This window comes from Temnothorax longispinosus, chromosome 4, assembly GCF_030848805.1.
Source record: "Temnothorax longispinosus isolate EJ_2023e chromosome 4, Tlon_JGU_v1, whole genome shotgun sequence".
NCBI classification, from domain to species: domain Eukaryota; kingdom Metazoa; phylum Arthropoda; class Insecta; order Hymenoptera; family Formicidae; genus Temnothorax; species Temnothorax longispinosus.
In genome coordinates, this window is record NC_092361.1 from 20153998 (window position 1) to 20176743 (window position 22746).

Consider the following 22746-nt stretch of genomic DNA (forward strand, 5'->3'; position numbering starts at 1 on the left):
CCTCGTCAAAACGTACTCGCCTCGGGGGATAAACCTTCCCGTAAACCTCGATAGCAAAAGTATCCCTGATTCGTTTGAAAAAAAAACTTTTACGACACTACATCCTTATCGCTGTTGTTTCAGCACAAGAATACTCAACCTCTTTGGTTAAGTAATCTCTCTAGCAAAGTCAATATTTCACTCTTTGTTAGTGGACCATCAGTTACTAGGTAACATTTTAAAAAGCTGCGTTTTCAAAGCAGTTTTTCGAAAAACAATAAAATATTAGAATTTTAACTGCGCAATATTATCAGGTGACAGCGTTATATTGCTTATTACATTTCACAATTCTAATGTCTATATTTAAAATACTGATAAATACATAATCAACTTTTAAATAAAATATACACATGGAGGTTTTTTAACGCTTTAATGTTAATATCGATAAATTTACAAAAAGATTAATAATTTAACATTGGTTTTTCTCGATTCTCAACGATTCACCGCGGCGTGGTTTTTTTCTCCCCCAGGCGGCTGTTTTCGTGACATTAGGCTCTTTATTTATGGAGTTTCATTAAGATAAAGAAAAGTAAAGGGAAGGGTTACCATCGTGCCGAACACCGTGCAATTATTTTCACGACGGTCCAGGCGTCTTCCTTCGACCCTCTCGAGGCGTTAGAAGCTATCGAGCGAGAATGCAATGCAAATAAAGCTGTCAAATAAATCTAGATATCGATCTGCGGCCATTTACCAGAAATAAGCTTGAAAATTCGTGCCAAAATCTTTTTACGTTTATATATTTCTTTATATATTTATAGTCGAAAAACATACATAATTATTAGCAATTAATAGTTAAATTTAAGTAAAATAATCAATACGGTTAAAATGGCTTTGACTTAAATTAATAAATTACGTTTTATTAATACTTAATACGTAAAAAGCAGCCTTTCTATTCTATTAATTAAAAATAATAAAACATAAATCTCTTTTATACTTTTTCTTGACAATTTCTGTCAGGTGTCTATCGCTTGTCGGGTTTACGACAAAATGAACCGAGCCACGTATCTACCGTTACACGTAAGTCGCGTGCGTCGATTCTCAAACGGCTCTCGTGGCACCTCCAACAGTGACAGAAGTGTTTCGGGCGTCGCGCAAAGTTTTCATTTGTCTCAAGTTGCGAATGGGTTCGGCGATTGTTCAGCGCGCTGGGTCAGGTTGCGGACGTAGGTGTTGAAATTGAATGCGGACCGAGGAGAGCGGCGGCTCACGAGAAAGGGCGCGGGAGACTGTTGAAGTGGAGGTGACGTGAAGGCCGGACCCGGACCCGTCAACCGTATCTTCGGGCGAACATTGGTCAGCACTACGCTAGGTATACACCCCGCAACACGCGGACGCCTTTCCCTTGTACCGCGGTGTGTATATCTACCATCAAGCGGAGAGAAATAGCGAAGGGGGGTATATAATGCGCCGTGTCCATTGTCCCGTGAACTTTGGAACAACTTTTGGGAAAAGAGTTCCACGCGTGCGGCACCTACGGGAATCAGAGAGCCGTAACTTGAACGATGTGGCCGCGATCGCTTGACCGCAAAAGCTCGCGATGTACGTTACTTTTTAAGGATAACATGCTATCGTCAAATATAGATACGTACATGACGTTAAAGAAATATGCAATGTGATATATCCTTCTCGGCGTCTTGCTGAGTTTTTAAATAAAAATATGAGCATGATTTAAAATAATCAAAAGAAAAAAGAATTTATGACTGCGGAGGAATAAATTAGCAACATCATGTTTGTATATTAATTGGCTAAAAGAAGCTAAAACTGTGTTACAAGTCTTAGCACTGATAAATGCTGAAGAAACGCGACGAGTGAGTGTCGTGAGTGAGCGTGAAGGAGCGGAAAAAGTTTTGTCCTGGTGGCCCTTTAGTACGTTACAGATTCACAAGACGGCAGCACTGCACGGTGTGCATCCGTATTCTCAATCTGTAAAATATCCTTACAGCCTTACAGGTACGTATAAAATACATATTTTTTAAATAAAAATGTTTCTCATTATCAATCTTTTTTTTCCAAAAACCCAAAATATAGGACCTGTTTTCTAATTTTAATAAAACAATGCGATTAGCGTAACTTAACTTAGGTAATAACAGAAGTGGTATTATCTTTTAAGATACATTTTTGAACGGTGAGTAATTCACCTTGAAACTGTAAAAAACGTTGTTGTGTATATTCGAGTATATCGCATTTCCTGTTAGTTACACCGTTCGAGAGGAAACTGATTCCGGAATCGGCATACTCGTGGAGCGTGGAGACCCGATAAGTCATTTCGAAATAATGGTAGGTGGGTGTTATGCGAGTTTAAGGTCTCGGCCGGTCCTCGCACGAGGGCGAAGGTGGCGGACGACAGTTTAGGGGTGTAAGACGGGCTGACCTCAGGTCGTGACCCCCATTTATACTCTATTACCACTACATTAGTCTCCACTGCGGGGATTTATGATCCTTGTTCGAGTTCCAGGTTGACCGAAACTTTCGACGGATCGACCGGAAGCACGTGGCACCAATAGAGAGGATGTCAATGTGGCTATCGCGTTTTGTGCCGGCTCAACGACTGTGCCGCGATTTACCCGAATCTAAGCACAACGTAATACAGATGATCAACCATGTTTAGAGTTTTCCTTTATATGAAACGAAAATCTAATCGCAAGGATATTTGTAATAAAAAAATAAATGTCTTATTATTTAATCAGCGAATATGATAATCACAAATATTTCCTTTTAATTTTATACAACTCTAAAACATCGAAGAAGGAATAAAACACAGTCGTTACATGTATCTTCTTAAGATATAATAGGAGAGAGATAAATTGGATTTTTTCTCCATACAGGGGATGATTCATCCCGTGCAATCAATATATTCTTATTTTCCCGCTTCCCTACTAGCGGCACCCGCACCCCCTCCCTCCCCCGCCCCGTAATTTTTAATTACCGCTATCTGGAGGGTGTACCGCCCTGAAATATTTCTCCTCGCGTCTCACTCCGGAATCACACGCCGATATAAATTACTGCCAGCCAGCCAGCGACTTTATCTTCTTTATCTACCAAGTATTTTAGCGGTTATTTTTTCCGGCATGCCGGGCCACTTCCGGCCGCCCATTACCTCCGTGGGCGTCGCCAGAAATGGAATTAGCTACTTTAAACGAGAAAATTTTTAATTATTCCTTATCGAAAAGTAATCTGCCCGCCTTCCACCACTCCGCCGCCCCGTAACGGCGCGTTTTTGTGCGAGAGGATGCCGGGAGGTTAACGCGAAGTCTCGTAATTCACCGTCTCCATTTGCAGCGGTTTCGTGCGGTGCATGATCTCGCGACGTACGCTTCTCTTCTCTTTCATTTCTGCGATCCTTTTTCGCTCCTTTTTACCGCGCGTAAAGTATGAACTAATCGTCTCGAATGAATTAGCGCGATCTAAGCGTAATGTACGAAGCGAAACTTGAAATACCTGACTTTGGAATTTTAGAACTTGGAGAAAAAATATTGTCAACTCCTTACATTAAAACAAGATAATAATTTGTAACGCCGTATGTGCAGAAGAATGCTATCTGAAACTAATTTTTCGCCAAAACTAGATTTATGAATTACCTACACAACGCGTACGGATCCGAAAAAAGGAGAGAGCTTCAAGTAGATTTCCTTAAGAGCAGATCGCGTGGCATCAATAGTGTATGTAGAGGATTCGCCTGATCTAAATAATTCAGAATGTTTGATGGAACTCGAGCAGACAAGGGGACTTATTAGTTTGGGAGACCGATAAGGAAAGAACTTATTACTTATCTACACCGTTCCATCGTTATCCGCCTCTCGAGGAGTATTCATCAGGAACGCTTATGCCCCTGTCAAAGAGACGGGGAAGAAGAGGTTCAAGCGTTCAAGAGGGAGCTGTCAATTTTCGCGTAACCGTATTGAGAGGCGCTGATAGGTTCGCATCAAATATTCACGACTTCGACAGGCCCTTACGACGTTATTTCGCCGTTCGCTCGCGTGTTGTCGAATAATGGCGGATGTCAGTACACGCGAGGTAGGGGAGCACATTCTTTATGCCTGTCGATTATTGATTTCGGCAGTGCCCGTTCTCGTTGCCAGATACACTCGCGCGGGAAATGATCAAACGGTGTTGATCGTTTATTGCAGACAATATATTGCATTATCTCTATGTCACTTTGATATTACATTTATTAACCATAAAAATCATAATTAATTGAAAAAGGTACCAGCGCCTGTATAGATGATCACCGTTGCTCCTTATTGTATTTTGGTTCAATGATTTAAGGGCTCGAATCGTATAAAGTTTCTTTTGTGTGAAAAAACGTTATAATTACTTAAACTATTTTCCATCTGTTAGCTTTCTACTACTTGACCATATCGTGCACGAAATTAAATAGTGCAACTGATCATCAATAAAGTATGTATATTATATACTTTGCAAGGTAAATTTTTCACTTTCTAGCACTACGATAAGTATTCGTGTCGGGAGATATAAAAAGATCGACACTAGGGTGAAGTCCTCGCTCTGTTCCTGAGAACGTTTCGTTTCTTTCCTTCTATCGTCACCGGTGCTCTCCAGGCGCTCTTGGGAACCACGAGGCGCGCGGAGGAAGAGAGGCAAGAAGAAGAAAGTTTATAAAATATTTAAAAGTACGGAAACGTCTCCTATCGCCTGCGGCAATAAATTTCCACTTACATTTTATTTTCGTTTCGTTCGTAACGGCTCGAGAACGGAACGGTGTACGAACGAACGATGAGGGCGGGGGAAAAAAAAACTACAAAAAGAGAAAGGAAGACGTAAGGTGACTGAAATGCCGGAGGGGAACATCGAGGAACGTTTCGACGACGGATAACGTAAATCATAAAGAATTATGCGTGGAAAATATTAAAACTTTAATCATAATATTAAACAAATAAAGAGAAGTGTTACGATAAAAACAAAAATACGTAAAAATATGACTTATTTCTCCGATCTAAGGAAAATCCTGTCGCTGCCACTTCCCTATCCCACGTCTCACGCCGTGAAACGTGTTTTCTTTTTAAAATTTATGTGACAGCATTCGAGAGCATTTCGTATGCAATAAACAATGAAGAAACGAAAATTTCAGCTCGGTCCTCCCTACGGACCTACATCGATTTCCGTCGTGTGGGGTATAAGACGCGTTTCTCCTCCTTCCCGAGGACAACTCGGGAACGATGTGTATATTTTCCGGTTGACGATGCGAGACCTATTTAACGGGCGCGAGTCCGGTAATGGGATTCGAACTTGGCACTCTTGGGAGCCATTCAGATACGCTTGCTCCTTCTTCTTTCACCGCGTCTGTGTACACCCTACCTGTCACCCCCGAGAATGGCGGACTTTCATGATAGATTCGATGTGGTCGGTTATAGTTCATTGTTATTTAGAAACATTGAAACATCGAGGTTAATAAATCTCCATATAAAATAGTAAGAGCCAGTTGACAAGTATTTAAATGGATATAATCAGAATGATAAAGTTAAGTATTTTAATTCCGTTTCTAAACACTCATAGAGAAGCTGACACGTTAAATAAATTTAACGAGTTTTACAGAATACGATGTATTTAAACAAAAATCTATAATGCACCCGAAGCACACGTTCCAATCTTATTAACGGGAGAACCTTCACAACGGCGGTTTTTGGGGCCGACTAATTCCAGATCCGTGGCTTTCTGAGACGCGCAAAACAATACATGACGTTTAAACGTGGACCCAACGATCTCGAGTTTGGTTACCACTCGGTTTGTGGTTCATTTGTCGCAAAGGACTGTTTCCATCAGAAGGCTATTCAATCCCGCAGTGGCCACTCGTTACATTAAGTCGGTACGCGAAAACTTAACTATGCATCGCATTTCTATCTTTTTCACGTGAAATCTGAAAAGCTCCTTCAGAAATACTGAAAGGCTAAAATTACAAATGTTTTACTTGTAGATCGCGATTCATTCTAGTTCTAGTATATATTCGTACGTTCAAATGGACGCGTAGTCAGGATGCTAAAATATATCCTTTCCTCACACTCGTCCTTCGGCGATAATTTAGCGGTCAGTGAAGATTTAACGGCAAATTAGCTAATAATTACTAGCAAGCTCCGTGCCGGACGTTACCTTAACTCGAATGCGATTATATTTCTCGGGCGTTCGAGTCCGATAATGGGAATGCAAGAGCTGCGAAAGCGCTGACCCGGCCCCCATTATCGAAATAGCAATTAGAATAAATCAAAAGTACGCCAACTCGTGCAATCGGTGCGCCAATTCGTTGAAAATCACGGGATACGTTACAATCTTCTCTCCTAATATTTCCGACTAGCCTTGTAATTCGGCAAAAAGTTCGGTCTGCTGCTAATTTGAGTTAAACCAAAATACAGAAAACGTGTTACAACCGATCAAAATTTTAGTCAACGTTTTCATTAAATTCGGAAACACTTTGGAGATATGTGAAATACACAAAAACACACATAGAAAGAATAAAGAACATTCTTCGTTGAAAAATATATGAGTGTAGTAAAGTTTAAGAGTCATTAACTTGAGTTTTTATAAATACAATTAATGGTGACAAGTATTAGTAAGATTATCCGACAGAATATTATAATAAAAGATTTCTAAAAGTTCAAAAATATAATTAATTATTCAATCATACTTGACGAGCATTTTCTTTTACTCCATATTTAGTTGCGTTTGGCGCATATCAGAACAATAATCTCTTAAATAAAGCTATTATTTTATATATGCACGCGGAGGCTACGTCCGGTCGTGATCCAGTAATCGAATCTCATCCCGAGGGAGATTAACGTCTCATCCCAATCGCGTGACATCTCATCGTACCATCCCAGAAGATAACCAGACTTTCTCGATGGGTTTATAGTTTTCGGATGTCGAAGAACTAGCAGTCAGTGGGGATGGGTTTCATAGATCCTCATGGGTCGGGGGAGAGATGGGCAAGGGAACAAGGTAAAGTGCTACAGCAGGGTTGTGCTCGATCTTCTCTATCCAATTACCCCGACCATCGGCGCTTACCAGCGGAGACTTCCGGCGACAATACCCCTGGATCTCCCGACTTTCCCCGGTGCCGCTTGACCCACTACCCCTCGACTTCAAGTATTTCGCCCTGGGGGTGCTCAACGTCGTGAAGACGTCGCGGCGACCCTCTTCGTGACGAAGCGCAACAACCAAGAGAGGCACGCGAGCCTACCGCCCCGAAGAATGACACGCAGATCGGTCGGAGGGTCGTCCGTTGTCACGACGTCGTTCTCACGGAAGGTGCAGGCGGCTTACGTGCACCAACGACGACGAGACACCCGGTAGATCGGGTCCAGGGGACATCTTACAGCGGAACAGACTCAGAGTGGGAATTTGTCGACGTCCTCGTGGCGTGATCGTGGGATCACGCGATGAGAATATGCTTGCGTATCCCAAGAACTCTAGGTCTTTCACTGATAAATTATTTAAAGAAACAGGTGCAATGCAGACAGAGCAAAATTTAGGGTAAATTGATATTACGGAATTAGAAAAACTGTATAAAGCTTAAGTAAATAAATTGTAGTTAAAAATGTATTGCAGTAAATATATTACGATTAAAGTGAAGCCGATTCTGATCAAAACCTTCAAATAATATTTTTCTGCAATATTAGTAAGCAAGGTATGTTTTATTATCATATTTTCTGAAATGTTTCCCACAATTCTCGTTTGCGCCCGTTTCATTTCCGACGTATGTCGATGTCGACGGGTCGACATCGAAAACAAGGTCGCGTATTGAGATCCACTGAAGTCCAGTGGCTGTCCGCAAGAATTTGCCCGGTCAAGAGGGACGGGAGCGGTTGGTTTATCAATCCACCCCTTCCTGGATGGCAGATCCGACCGGACGAACGGACGTTATAGAGCAGGAGGAGTTTGGCTTAGTGCGGTACTGGAAAGCACTTGATCTTAGAGAAGCGACCACCTCTATGGGCAGTTCAAACTACGCCAACCCAAGCCGGGCGGCCTCCCTGGTGGTGGTTTTGCTCGTGCCGAGAGGGTTAAAGGCCGACACGCCAACGAGTTGGGTAAACGCCATTTAATAGAGGACGGTAATGTCATCCGTCCAATTTGTGAACAATTTGGTTCGATGTCTTTTTGTTTGGCTCGGCGCGACTCTCGCACAAAGCGAACTAATTAGCGAAACGCCATTCCTCGGGGTGCATTAATTACGTTTTGCAAAGTACGCATAAGAATATCAATGTTTTATTTCGTCTCGATTAATGACAGCTTCAATGCGATATGATAAACTTTTCTCTTCCGGCGAATTAAATACAATCAAAATATCGGTTTCGTAAAAATTGATGAACTATTAATATAAGTGGCAATAAAATAACACAGAAAAATAATGTTATTATTAATTAATTTGGATAAAAACAGCTCCGTTTGTATGCCTTAATTTATAATAAACTACAAATACTGACGCGATAAAAACTCTTTTAATTTAAGTTAGTGTTTAAATACGCATACTATATATATTTCATAAGTACATACACGGATATCTCGCTAATGATCAAGAACATTCCGTCAACTTTTGAATATCGCTTTCGACGAGATCTCGAATATAAAAGACGAGACATTTTCAATGCTTGATTATGGCATTGGACACGGCCGCGTCAATTCATCTCCCGAAGAGAAAAGGCTCCCCCGCGATCTAGCGGTGTCAGATATCCTGCCAGGAATCGTTGCTCAGGTGAAGCGCGAAGTCGGAAGCCCTTTTCTATATTATTCGCGATGAATAACGAGACCACTCAGTCATTCCCTCCAATTTAAGTGTAACGAGCCACACCGATACATTCCTTCTTATTCTTTTTCCGGGTCTCCGTTCTCACCCCCCACTTACCCAACTCATCTCCTGCCACCCTCCCCCTCCCCCTTCAACGTGATGTAATCCCGCACAATCCAGACATTTTTCACCATTACTCGAGCGGCCGTAGCGATGGCGGGCAAATAATTAATTTCTCACGGAACTAACGAGCGCCGCTTTTCTTTTCAAGCCCACGGTGTATTCTATATCATAGCCGATTCGAGAAAAAGAAGAAAAGCGGAAATGCCTCGTGGAAAGAATGGTGCGAAGGTAATCGCGCGATAATATCCAAGCTTCACCTTATTCGAATCCTTTCAATTTAAGAATAGGAACTTATTAATCGAAAATGTCAGTTTTTTAATAAAAATTTCGTTAGATTTTAACGTTAATAAATATGCTTCTTGGTGATATTAGTTATTGACTCGCGATTCCCGATATTGCGAACCATACGAGACACTTTAGTTTAGTGTGAATTTCCAAAGCCATTCGCATAATCGGAGCTTCTTCCGGGACGAGGGGGCGATACCGTGCTCCTTACGAGGGTGCCAAAGCACCCCGAAGGGTAGTTCGGAGGTCGCAGTAGGTGCAGGGTGGGGGTTGTTTCACGATAGTTTGGACGATCTATGACCCGAGTTCGCTAAGAGACCACGAAAGGGTGGATTTACTGGTCCGTCCCGCGTTCACACCACACAAATCCAAGTGACCGTCCGGACCCCCTTCCCTCGTCGTGCGACTTACGTCTACCGAACTATTTCCCCATCGTCGACCATGAATCGCCACGACGTGCGATGTTCGCCGTAAGCGAATGCTCACCACACCAATCTGCGAACTAAGATCTTGCCAAAATAGCTATAAGATGATATTTTATTATTTAATGTGAAAGAAGTATCGTGATATACATCATGAAAATTTTATAATCAAAGATTATACGATACATTCAATGAGAAAGTGGAACCGAAGTTTTTAATGTGTAAAATGCAATCTAATTGTACATGTAATAGTCATAATAAAATAATAAGAGATTATAAATATTTTGTAATAATGTAAAAAAGTATAATTAAGTCATAATACAATGTCGGTATAATACAAAGTATTATACCGATTAAAAATTCCCAGATATAAATATAAACTTGTTTCTTAAAGAATATATTATAGCGACAATGCACGACCTAAATAGCCGATCGCGACACGTCGTTAACGTTGATCTAATTCTGAACGAGGCGGAAGTTGGGGCCCGCGCGCGCCGAGAAGGGATAGCTGCATAAATTGTTTGTTTGTTATTGCAGATCGTTAATCCGATGTTTAAGCAGCCAGAAAATATTCCGCCCGTGACGATGAGAGCTCGGATATCTTTTGAAAAGGGCGACGGTGCTGGCGCTTAGCATATCGTAAAAGCAGTAACTGCGCCTCGAAAAAGCGAATGGAAGTCGGTCGGAGGGAGGACGGCGGTACGCGCGCGTCGTGTATCGCGCCATAAAGATTACTACCAGCTCGAGACTTTATTGTCACGCGTTATAAATGATGTCGCGGACGTACGCCAAATATTCAAATGACATTTTTATCCGCGGCTCCTTTCGGGCGGAAGGATTTCGACGGATCGTGCAGAAGGAGAATCCATGTAGGCCGGGAACGACAGTGATGCTGATATTGAAGAAGACATTAAGCTATATATATGTTACATTCGATATTCGCGTAAGATTGCACACGATTTACGTGCTACAGATAGTCTGAAAAACCACTATCGGTTCATCATTATTTCGCGATATTCGTATTATAATTATCATTTTAATCATTGTTCACATTTTACGACGATAATGTAAGAACTTTCCTCAGAGAATTGAGCCATCCCCAACTTGTTTCTCGCCTTAAAATTCCTATTTCGGTGTTGACGCGACCGAGGGTGGAACAGTTGATACGGAAATACGGCGATTTCTCAAGGTATTAAGTGAGCCCGCGACCTTTCATATTAATAACAATAATAGTACACAATGTCGAGCGAAAGCTCGAGAGAGAGAGAGAGAGAGAGAGAGAGAGAGAGAGGAGGAGGAGAAGGAGAGCAGGGTGTAATCTGGCTGCGAGCGAAGGAGGGCAACTTTTGAGGCCAGATACAAATTACATCTCATTTTTATGCCATTTTAATATCGCCACGCGTCATTAAATATCCCCTCGCCCCTCCAACCTGCGACTCCACCGTGCACACAGCCATGGCGTATCCTATATACTTTCGTAATGGCATCTTACAGGGAATGAAATATTCGTACGCACCCATTAGCGTCTCGAAGGCGGAAGCCTGTGAAGCCGCAGAAATCGCAAGAAGGAAACGTAGCGGCAATGAAAAATCGAGACGATTTTAAAAACGGTCGCTGATGACGTGTCTCGGGCAAAAAGAGGAATCGGAGGGTTGAAAAATCGGGTACGCTTGTATTTTATCAGTATCGGCTTAAACGTGCTAGAATTAATAATAAGATTCAAGCAAGAAAGAAAGAGAGAGAAAATAATCTAAATCAAATTTCTGCTAAACTGCAAAAAAATTCAGTGCTATAGAAATATAATAAGTAAGAAAGATTAAAAAGTAAAAAAAAACATTCCTTTCTGTGTCAAATACTCATTTATAAATGCGAATTGAAATTTTGAATTATTTACAAAAATCGAGTTTCATTTTCTCAGTCTTATATTTGATCATCATTTGATTAAATTGTAAAGTTGCGACTATTCTGTAAAATACCCGAAACAAAATTACACGAGACTAGAAGATCGCAGAAGAGTAAATGTCGCTAATTTCAACGAGCCGTTATCGTAAAGTGTGTTTCTACCATGAACACTTTCCCGAGAAATACTGTAACTTTACTGGTGGAAGAACAGCCGCTTTTATGCTTGTATCGTACTCCAAATTATGCTAATTTAAAAAAACTAACGATTTACGATGATTCAAGGTACGAATCCGTTCATCTAAGCCTTTTTCTCATCCTTTTTAACAATCCTCGATCATTACAATATTGTACGCGCATCAAACACGTTCATAACTCATATTTACGGCAGCGTGACTTGGTCTTACGACAAACTGACACGCTCGACCATACTTACGCGACGATTTTATGCCGTCTTTTACGAGCGGAAGAAACGTATTTCGAATTGGGACTATGAAAATTACGGAGTCTCCCTCAGGAGTATGGTCCTTTCCGTATCATATGGACCAGATTTTTAACTTTTATCTCATGACGTTTGTCTTTCAAAGTTCGCTCGTACATGGTTAACCGACTTTTTCCTTGAACACACGATAAAGTCAGGAAAGTAGAAAAGTGCTATGTAATTATGACTTACCGCTTTGCAGTCCTTCAAATCGCAGAAGCCGTAATCTGAAACAGATAAGATATGAGATGTTTCTCTCGGGAAAAAAATTGAACAATATTTTATAAAAAAAAAAAAAGATACTTTAACAAATATTCAATTCCAGAATTTTATTTATGGATAAACATTCTTAAGCAATGTGTATCAGAGGATCCGCACTATCGAAAACGCTATTAGAAATCCGCGTAATGCATTTTGGAATAAAGCCACGAGGAGTAAAGTCCCTCGGACCACTCATTCTCAGAGGGTAAAAGAGTTAACGAAGCGGAAAGAAAAACAGAGTGGAGAAGAATAAACGCATCTTCTCAAAGAGTTGAAGGTTCCCTAAATTTTATTCTGCGAAGTGGACCGCCGGCCGAATCGCGCAAGGGGTACGTCTTCCAAAAGAATACTTGCCACATATGATCCCGAAAAAGGGTTAAAAGCAAATTAAAAACGTAAAATCCATTCTTGGCAGTTCTCTCTCTTTCCTCCCCTCCTTCTCTCTCACACACACACACACACACACACTTTCTCTCTCTCTCTCTCTCTCTCTCTCCCTATTTATTATATTTTCCGGCGCGCTCCTAGCACATCAGCTCTTTCCTTATACCTGAATTGAAAATCTCTCTGCACGTGCGAGATGTATGCGCAGTGGCGGCTCTAAGCAAATCGTGTTATCCTATGCCCGGCCAGTCGGCCATCTCTGTGCGGCCCGAGAGGAATTAAAATAAATACATATCTTAATTAAGCTCCGGTGTGCCATCTACCGGGTGACTAAAAATGATACAACAGAGAATGATACAAGAATGAAGACTACTCACGTTACGTCAAAATTATCTATCTGAGAGAAAATGTTAATAAAGGAAAGCAATGGCAAAGTAATTAATATTATTACTCGATAATATCAAGAAAATAAAAGTATCGCTACAAGATCAAGTAGAAAATGAATTTAATAAAAGAAATGCTTTGTACGTTAAGTCTTGTGAGATATTATTTCATTCTTATTTCAGTTTAAAAATCCTATCCGATTACCCGGTATATTCGCATTATACATATGGAACTATCACACTCGTTGCTTTATTCCTCTTTATATGCACATTCGAATATCCGCAGGCTGCATCTCAAACTTGATTCTCTCAGTCGGCAGGCAGCGTTAAGAGTTTTCTCGGAGATTCAGTTCGTCCCTCTGCGCGTGTTTCCTACATTTTTTCCCTCCTCCTCGTCATCGCGTCCACTCGGAAAAATATATTCGACGAGAGAAAGAGAAAGAAAGGGAAAAAAAAGGGTAAGCAGGCAGCTCGCGGTGTGCGCGCGGAGCTTTTTAAGTGGGCGGCACCGGGTGGCGCAAGAAATTCGGTGAAATTTCGCGCAAAACGGGAAAAGAGCCGCGAGCGTATTGGGTTACGCGAATTCTGAAATCCGAGACTTTATGAATGATAAAGCGTCAGGGTGGGCCGCCTCATCGTCGAAAGGAAGGTCCGACAACGCGGTGGAAAAAGACAGGGACAACGGGAAAGAGTGCGAGAGGCGAGGTGAGGCGAGGTGAGCGAGCGAGCGAGCGAGCCGGTTACCGCCTGGCCGTATAATTAATTTTCGTCGAACGCGAAATCCGTTTAACATACTTTCCGAAACTCTCCAGCCGGTTTCGTGACGAGCCCGGAACAATTTTTTTCAAAGGGTGTGCCGCCGGCTGCCTCGCCCTTTCACCCCCCGCGCTGCATTTGTGAACGGTGCTTAAGGTCACCGGCCACCGCGCCGCACCGCGCCGCGCGAAATCACGCGACTAAGTTGCAGCGGCAGCCCATTACGCTCGTTTTCGACATGTAAACACGCGACCGGTGCAACTTCGTTTGACGTACAGAAATTAACGTACAGCGATCCAAAACTGCGAAAGAGGTGAACGGGGGCGGGGGAAGGGACGGGCTGGAAGAGGGCGCGAGAGGGTGGAGGGAGATGGACGCGGATGGACGTAACTAGACGTACTTATTATTATTTAGGGGTGCAACGCCGGTGTGTGGCCCCTTCCGGGCTGTCAGTTTCGCAGAGGCGAAATTACATATTCCTCGCAACGACCGCGTCGAGACGTGCGAGCAGTACGAGACGAACGGGGACGGACTTTTTATTTCGCCGCTGCCTTTGCTGGCCGCGCGCGGCGGTGTCAAAGCGGCCGGTTCTCCTCAAAGTATAATTATTTTAGTTACAATTAAAAATGTGCAGACCCGCCGGCGACGCGCTCTCGCTTCGCGTCGTGAAAGCGCTTCGGACTTGGCCATCTCTCTGCGCCATCAATCTTTCTCCGTTCTTCGTATTGTCGACGCGCACGAGCTTTTGTGCGGCGCTAAAAGGAATCCGTCGAAAGACTAAGAGCCCACAGAGAAAAATAATCGCACAATCGAATTATTCTTATAATCAAAATGAAAAGCGATAGTATTCGATTTGTGGATATCGATATTACTTTCTTTTACATTTATAAAAATTTTCTTATAATAATACTTATCTCATTGCTTATTTTAAAGTATCCACTTCTATCTTAACTTTTAATGATAGAGGAAATACTGATATGTAAGAGCTAGATGTAACGTAGCATTAATGCTAATTAAATCTAAGTAATACAATGCGGAAAATACATTGTTATTATGTTGACTTGCGCTACAAAATCAATATAAGTTACAGCAAGCTTGGCCACGCTAGGTTGTCGTGAAGATTTAATGCGATCGTACCTTTCGAAATCGGCGGAAGAACGCGGACAAGACTACCGGTGCGCAATTACTTTTAACGAGGACCCCAGCCGCAGAAAAAATGGCCCGGTAGCAAGAACTTTCCCAATTTTAATCCGTCATTCGAGACCGGCTATGCCGAGAAAAAAAAAGCGGCAACTTTCGTCCTGTAACAAGTTGTCGTTCGGGGAAAGAGCAAATAAAGGGGCGCGATACCCCTTACCGAGATTGCGGGCGAGGACAAGAAGGAGTGAGGATCGAGAAGCAAAAGAAGGAAGGTCGCAGGAGAATCGGGAAGTGAACCATAAATAAAGGAATTAGTTTTTAATGGACGTTAGTCACTATTAATTGTGGAAAGTTAACCCCTTCCTTTACCGGTCCGTTCTTACCCCATACCCCCGTTCGTCCTTCTTTTCCCCTTCTGCCTTTCCTTCTCGTGCTCCTCCGGGAGATCGCGCTTGTCCTTTGAGACTGCAGACGGAGCCCTAGTGGCAAAGGAACGGACGAACAGCAAAGGTACGGGAATCTGGAAGGGGCTAAAGAAAACGCCGGGGAAACACGGCGCAGCCTTTATTTTACATTTCCACGGGCCATTCTTTCTTTGTGCGATAATTAAGTAAGCTGAAGCCAACCGCTGGCCGGCCGTCCATTCATGTTCGCCCCGAGCTAGGTTGCCGGCCAAGAAAGGGTTTAAAAATTATCTTCCGTCAGTTTACCCTCACTTGTGAATTATTTTGCGACCGGTGGGTGGTTCTCAAGATAAGGTCGGCTAAAATGAAATTCTTGCTGTCCTCGGATTGCAACTCTGGTGTAAAATTCATACCTCATTCTTCCCAGATCTTTCCGTCAGTTTTTATATTCGTTCGTAAATTTTTTGCAATCAAGAGATAAAATGTTGCTGAATAAAATGTCGCGGGATAAAATGTTGCTGAAGCAAAATATCGAAAAGTCTTTTCAATCTTTTAATTTTAAAATTTTTAAATCGAGATGATAGGACCTTGCTCTCAATACGCGATCTTTCATAAGCGTGCAACACGTCAAGCTGGTCCCGAAACTTGGCGCAAACCGTACGCGCGTAGAGATGATCGCACACCTACGTGAGATATTACGTCTCGCAGACTGGAGCATGGCGGAGTTATATTAGACAGGAGCGAAGAGCTCTGGTGGCAACTGCCGTCTTTCACTTCGCACTGAAACCCCGTGCGCCAAGAATCTTGCTAATTAGATATATAAGGAAGCTAATTGTAATAAGGTGGAGTCGGGTGTACACGAGAGAGCCTCCAGCCTCCCATCCCGCCACCATCCGCCCTCTCCCTCCCCCTCGTTCACCCGCCGGCACACGTACAGCCTTGGTACACGCGTACTTTCCCTGACATTCGTACTCATCCACGCGGCGCTTTGAAACCGAAACTGCCACTGAAGAGATCCCGACGAATCGCGCTCAAAGTAAGCGCAATTAATTTGAATGACGGCACGGTACGTGAGCGCTGCATGAAATTCGGTTCGTGACGGAAAAACTGAGAATGAAGTGAAATGCTTTCAGACATAACGATACTACGTCGGAAGGCATATCAGTATCTTCATGAAGTTCGTTGTTTTGTTTTATCAATATCTCCTGCGAGAAATGTAATGAGTTGGCGTTTAATTCACTCGCATTCCAAGTATCAAATGGGATTAATTTAAATTTCTTTACGTTAAATATAAATTTTCGTCATTGTGCCGAGCCATTTCGTTTCGTTATCACAGAATAAAATAATACTGATGTTTTATTATCCTATATATTATCTATATCTATTGTGAAACTGAAGAAGTTCAGGAAGAGAAATCGTTATAATCCAGCTTATTAATAGATATCATTTACGGCTCGTATTTAGGATTTCGGTCACCCCACGATCGCACCAAAGACGTTCGAGAAGTTTACGACGGATAAATAGCAAAAGGAAAGGGCGGGACGCGGGTTGGAACGCGTTGTAGTTATAACGAAGAGGTGAGTAATTTAACCCTTCTTAGACTCGTCTTGTCTTCGCCGTACCCTTCTCACCGCCGACCGACCGTGTCGTCTTATCACCTCCCTCTTCGCGCTGTAATCTGCGACCCCATCGTTCAACGTTGGTTTATTTAGACCCGGCCAAAGTGATCGCTTGATTAAATACTTCTCCTACCGATTTCGCTTGTATCGTATACATCGTGGGCAACGAAAAACTTTGAAACGTTAAGTCCAGAAGCAACGCTATATTTTAATGTTATATTGATGCTTGAAATTGTGTAGTATCTCGAATAGTTAAAAAAAAATGTACGTTTTGACTAGGATTATTTAAAACATATATGCATTAAAGAACAAAAGCGGTCACGTGGGATTAATGCTATTGCAAAACTCGAAAACGAAATAGTTCAACAATGACGTTATCTTACCGCAAATTATTGACCAGCTTGCGCTTGTTTTTTTATCTCTGTCCGCGCTTCGGACAGGCGGAGCTGATATTTAAGGCCACAAGTTTCGGTCCGCGCGCTACAGCCGACGCCAAGGAAGCTCACCCCCGATAGGGACAGCGAATTTACTGCTCACCGTTTGTACCGGCGAGTTTCTACCCGAAAGCTTATAATTTTGACGACCCAGATAAGCCGCTGCGAGTGTGGCGCGACTGGGGTACAGCGCTAGGAAGTCCCCGTGATTTCTGTTGCGCGTTTCAGTGCCGCTTGCCATCCCAGTTAGAAACTCGAGAAGTCCTTGGGCACGGAAACATCGCGAATCACGGAAACTGCTGTATGGAAAATATGACGAGCGTCTTCGTCCGAACTTTCGCTGCACACGACACGTACACTCTCTTGAAATCTATGGAGGGCATACTCATTGAATAATGAAGAACAGCACACAGCTCCGTGTTAAAGAAATTTACCCTGTTATTTCAGATTGTTTCTGTCGTGTAGATATTAATGAATTTTTTGAAAATATTAAAGAATGTATTAAATAATAAAAAAAATTTCATTATTTAAATATAAAAATTAGTATTTTTTTTGTAAATGTACAATCTTAAAATTTATTCCTAATATGCTTTATGTCTTGTTATAATAACGGAAAAGGTATAATATTTTTAAAAACGATTTGACGCAATAATTTAATGTCGCGTTATCAAGATACAACGGCGGATCCGTAATCTCCAGCGGAATCACGGTACCATGTTGATCGTCGACTCTACGGGAATTAGGCCTCCCCAGTCGGTCGGCGGCAGATAACAAAAATACGAGGCAAGTTTTCGGAGCCCATAACCCCGCGGGCCCGTGCGGACATTAGCATAGTAATGAATATTATTACATTTCGGCTGCACACTCAGTTTAATTCCATCTTCCCAGTCGTAAAGATAATAAGCGAGTGGCTGCTGCTTCGCGCTGTATTCTCGCTAGCACGCAGGGGTTGCTCGCCGTGTCGAGAAGAGGATGCAAGCGAAGGGGTACCCGGTGGAAGGGAAGGGATGACGGAGGTGATACAGGAGGAGTATAGGGAGGTTGTCGGGAGGTAGCGTCGAAGGAAGTGGCGGAAGGTGGATGCCGCGGGGGTGGCACGACTTTAAGAGGTTCGCAGGAGGAGTAAATATAAACTTGGGAAAGTGACAAAGATAATTCTAATAAAAGCGGCGACGACTGCGACGACTACGAAGACGACGACGACGACGGAGAGCACTCCCGGTTTCTCCCCGCTTAATTCGTGACATATTCCGGCATTGCATTACTTTTGTCTCGTCTTCAACCCCTCGCGGCTTCGCACCCGAGTTCCACGGCCCTCTTGAATTGCCCTTTTATGTCGCCTACTTGGTAGCGTCGACTGTGTGTATATTTGGAGATTTATAATTACGTCATGGGTGAAAAATAAACTTTCGCAGTAACTTATAAGGACGTATTGAACACGCAAATACCATAAACGCATAGGTAAATGCGTTTTGTTAATGCAAGATTTAAAAAAGCACGTCATCGTACGACATATGAATGTCATAACAGAATTCAGTTTTTCTCCTTCGTTTCTACTTGCCAGAAGAGGTGCTAGATACATGTCTTGCTTGAACTTAATACTTGAAATAATTCTGATCCACACAAATCGAGCTTCGTCAATTTACATAAAGAGGATTATTATTGATCAACTAATAAACATCCTATATGTTATATATGTGTACCGTAACTTAACGGGTTTCCACATGCACCGTTACATGTAACTTACACATACATGATCGTGTCGCATGAATCTGTCACCACGATGAACTCCACATGTCGATCGTCATTCACTCCATTTGGCAGAATCCAACTTCGCGCTTGCGATATTCCACGAGCGCGCCGATACGCGCGACGCGGCGCCGCGTCGCGTCGCGTCGTGTGCCGCGGCATATTTTCCACGGCCGAGCCGACGGACGACCATGCAGTATGTATATTTCCATTCCGCCGTTACGAGGTGTGCGGGATGATTTTATATGCAAAGAGTAGTTTAGAGCTAATTGTTAATAATAGGATTGGTAAGGTGGGAATTCGCCCCGACGGCCGACCACCCTCCAAACCCCACCATCGCCGGCGCCACCCTGCGCTCCATCGTCCCCTCTGCCCGCCGACCATCCGCTGACCGTCTCCCTCCCTCCGTAACGCATCTCATTTAGCACCAGAGTCAGCGCGTTGCAGATCTGCTGTCCGTCCGTCTGTCTCTCTGTCCGTCCGTCCGCCCGTGCCGCTCGACTGTCCGTATCTACGTACGTACGGTACTGTACGTATACGTACGTGCCCGCGCGCCATTTCCGTGCGGAATATAAACGCGTATATGTATACGCGTCTACATACGTGGATATGTATAAATGCGCGGCCGGTACCGGCACGTACGGCAGTACCTACCTACGTATTATTACGTATAAACGCGTAATTCTGAGTTATACGCCGGCCTTGTTAATGATAATTAAAACGCCTCGCTCTATACTTTTTGCCTTGGAATATTTTCTGAAATTCTCGCCGGGGATAACGGCGCCATCCGCGTGTCCAGCTCCGCGGCATCCCCGGACAGCCCTTCACCATCACCCCATTTCCCTCCCACCCCCCTTACGTACATCTTCGCAAACCGCAGAAATTTTCCTCGACGTGTCGAGCTGCGTCAATGAGGATCGAGAATCCGCTTATCGAACGGGCCACTTTATTTGTCTTTTACTCCGCCCGGAATGCATAATTTCGTAACAAAGAGATAATTAAACGCAACGCGGCTAAAATGTAAGTTATTCCGAAGCAATGTAATGCAGAAACTGTCGAAATTCAAATATCGAATACGACATTAATACGGCTACGTGACACGATTCTTCCACGTTACTTCACGTAGACGTACTTTCGTTCTTCGGCAAATTCCAGCGCGCAAGACGGATCAGTCGGAGACGAAGAACGGGTGGACCGAAGTCGCGCATGCTGATATCACGGACACATACGTATGAAATTTAAATTCCGGAAGCGACGAGGACATTCGTAGACGTCTCTCCCCCTCCTCGATTCTCCCGCTCGACATCGAAACCGCGGGAATAAAATCCAAAACCCTTTTATGCGACGGAATTGAGCGAGAAGAAGAGAGAAAGACAGAGGAGCGAAAGGGGGAGGGAAGGAGAAAGACAGAGAAACCGGCCGCGTATACTTGGCGCACATACATAAAACATACTTTTATATAAAATCACGGATCCACGACAGGGGTGAAAGCTAGCCCAGCCACCTACTCACCCGCTGCTCACGGTATTAGCCTATAAAATCTTGAGTTTTGTTCGAGTTTTATCGCAACTGTGAACGTAAAAGCAAAAGGGAAATGCACGCAAAAGAGAATTCTTTTTTCTTTCAAAGAAGGACGCTCGTCCTGCAAGGTATTTGATGCGAGATCATCAACCGGATATCTGTGCCCTTTTCGCTGATGTTATCTAATTTAAAAAGAAAGAAGGAAACAATATGATTCCCAATAACCGAAATGGCACTTACGCTCTTACGGATGTTATCGTGAATTATATGTATCAATATATTAATCACGCGTCGTTATCTTCAAAGTTGTTTTCCATGAAGCTCAATTTGAGGATTCTAAAGGAACAACGGGCGGAATCGCATTAAATTTATAATGAGCATCGCACTGACGTGAGTTAGGATTAATTATGGAATTAAAGTAAAAGCTTCATTATAATTAATTCCGGCTACATCGCGCGCTGCAGGCGAAGTGAAACCGGTTGATACTTCGAAAGTTGGCGCGGGTCGTTTCGCCGATCGCGAGCTTTCGCGCGGGTTTAGGAGCGAGGTGGGTGTAAACGGGGGGCACAGTATTTAGATCTACCCCGCGGAGGGTGCTGCCAGTCGGAATACATCGTACAAAATATGGCGGCCGATGCGCGATTCTCCACGGGGCAACTTTACAACCCGGCCACCTCCTCCACGTCCCCCCCCCCTTCTCCCTATCTCTCGCTTTGGTCCCGCGACTCATCGGCATGAATATTCATTATTCGATGATATTTCTCGAGCACCCTCATACCCCGATGCGCAAGGAGACTTCTCCGTTCGCGGAGGATCGTTAATTCGCAACAACGATCGGCAGACCTTGCGTTCGAAACACGAAATATCTCGCAAATATATTTCTAGTTCACGTCACGACAGAAATAAATACATAAAATAAAAGAACAATCGGTAAAATCAACTGATATTCAATCAATTGTGCAACTAATGTGTAAATAATACAATTAACAATGTGACGAGCAAGATATAAGATTAAATAATTCTACCTTGAAATATAAAGACATTAAATAATGAATGTGATATCGCAAACGCAGAATAATCTAATACAGCGTAATTGAATAGTTTAATAATATTAACAGTGTCTAAACAGTTAATATAAAATCTTTGTTTCACGTTATGAGACATTATTACGAGATCCGCTTACGTTAATTTAGAACTGAAGAAGTATGCGTCTGCGATATGTGTAAGGAATGTGTGGGATGAAACGCCGGGCAAAGGAAAATCAGTCGATGCACTCGTGATTCGTACGTGGCACTAGTGGCAACTGGTGTTGGGGCTGGTCGACATACTGGTAGTGGAAACGGTTGTTGAGGTTAATACGTAGCGTAAGAAGGGTAGCGTTAATGCGCCTCCGTCCTAAAATATTCAAGTCCGGAGTCCGTCCGCCGCGCGGAGAATCTGCGGCTCCATAGATATTCGGCGATGGCCCCGAATGCGTTACGATTTATAATACATGCGCGGATGTAGGTACGCGGGTGCGAGGAGTCGAGGGCAGATAGGGTTAGCGGATTAATGAAAGCCAATCCACGTGGTTCGTCGGCGAACGTCCGACCCTTGGCGCGCGAGCCCACCTTCCCTCTTCTAACGTCACCGCGCTATAAACAAGGCCCGCAGAGTCGGATAACGTACAACCCTTCGCTAACATCGAGGGTGCGCCACGCTCGTCTTCGAGACGATCCTCTCGTCCGAATCACGATAAGTCGCATCATCGCACTGACGTCGAAAATTACAAAACGCAAACATCATCAATCTTGTGACAAGTCCGCGTTGCGAAATTATTTACAATATATACCGTCATGTAGAAGTCATTTTTAAATGGAATTAAACAATTCTGTTCGAAAAATTATTAAGAATAATTATACAAATTCTGTTATCAATTAAATTAATTGAATATAAATTGCTATATATCTAACCTGCACCGGCACAGCGTTGTAACAATCTACGAAACTGTAGCGTTACATGGCTGTTGCTCGTGACACAACTTTACTTTCTTCATTAAGAGCCAGCACGCTGCGAAGCGACCGATAAAGATTGCCGAAGAAGTTTTCGCCGAGACTGCGTTCAGGGGGC

The 22746-nt window shown here is 43.1% G+C and overlaps 1 protein-coding gene across 1 annotated transcript in view; it reads right to left on the reverse strand.

The window, feature by feature from the left end:
* Positions 1-22746, reverse strand: part of LOC139812236 (uncharacterized) — a 535555-nt gene that overhangs the window by 462434 nt on the left and 50375 nt on the right. The window contains exon 4 of the mRNA XM_071776921.1: positions 12179-12213. Coding sequence (XP_071633022.1) covers positions 12179-12213 — 35 coding nt within the window. The remainder of the gene's footprint in view (positions 1-12178; positions 12214-22746) is intronic.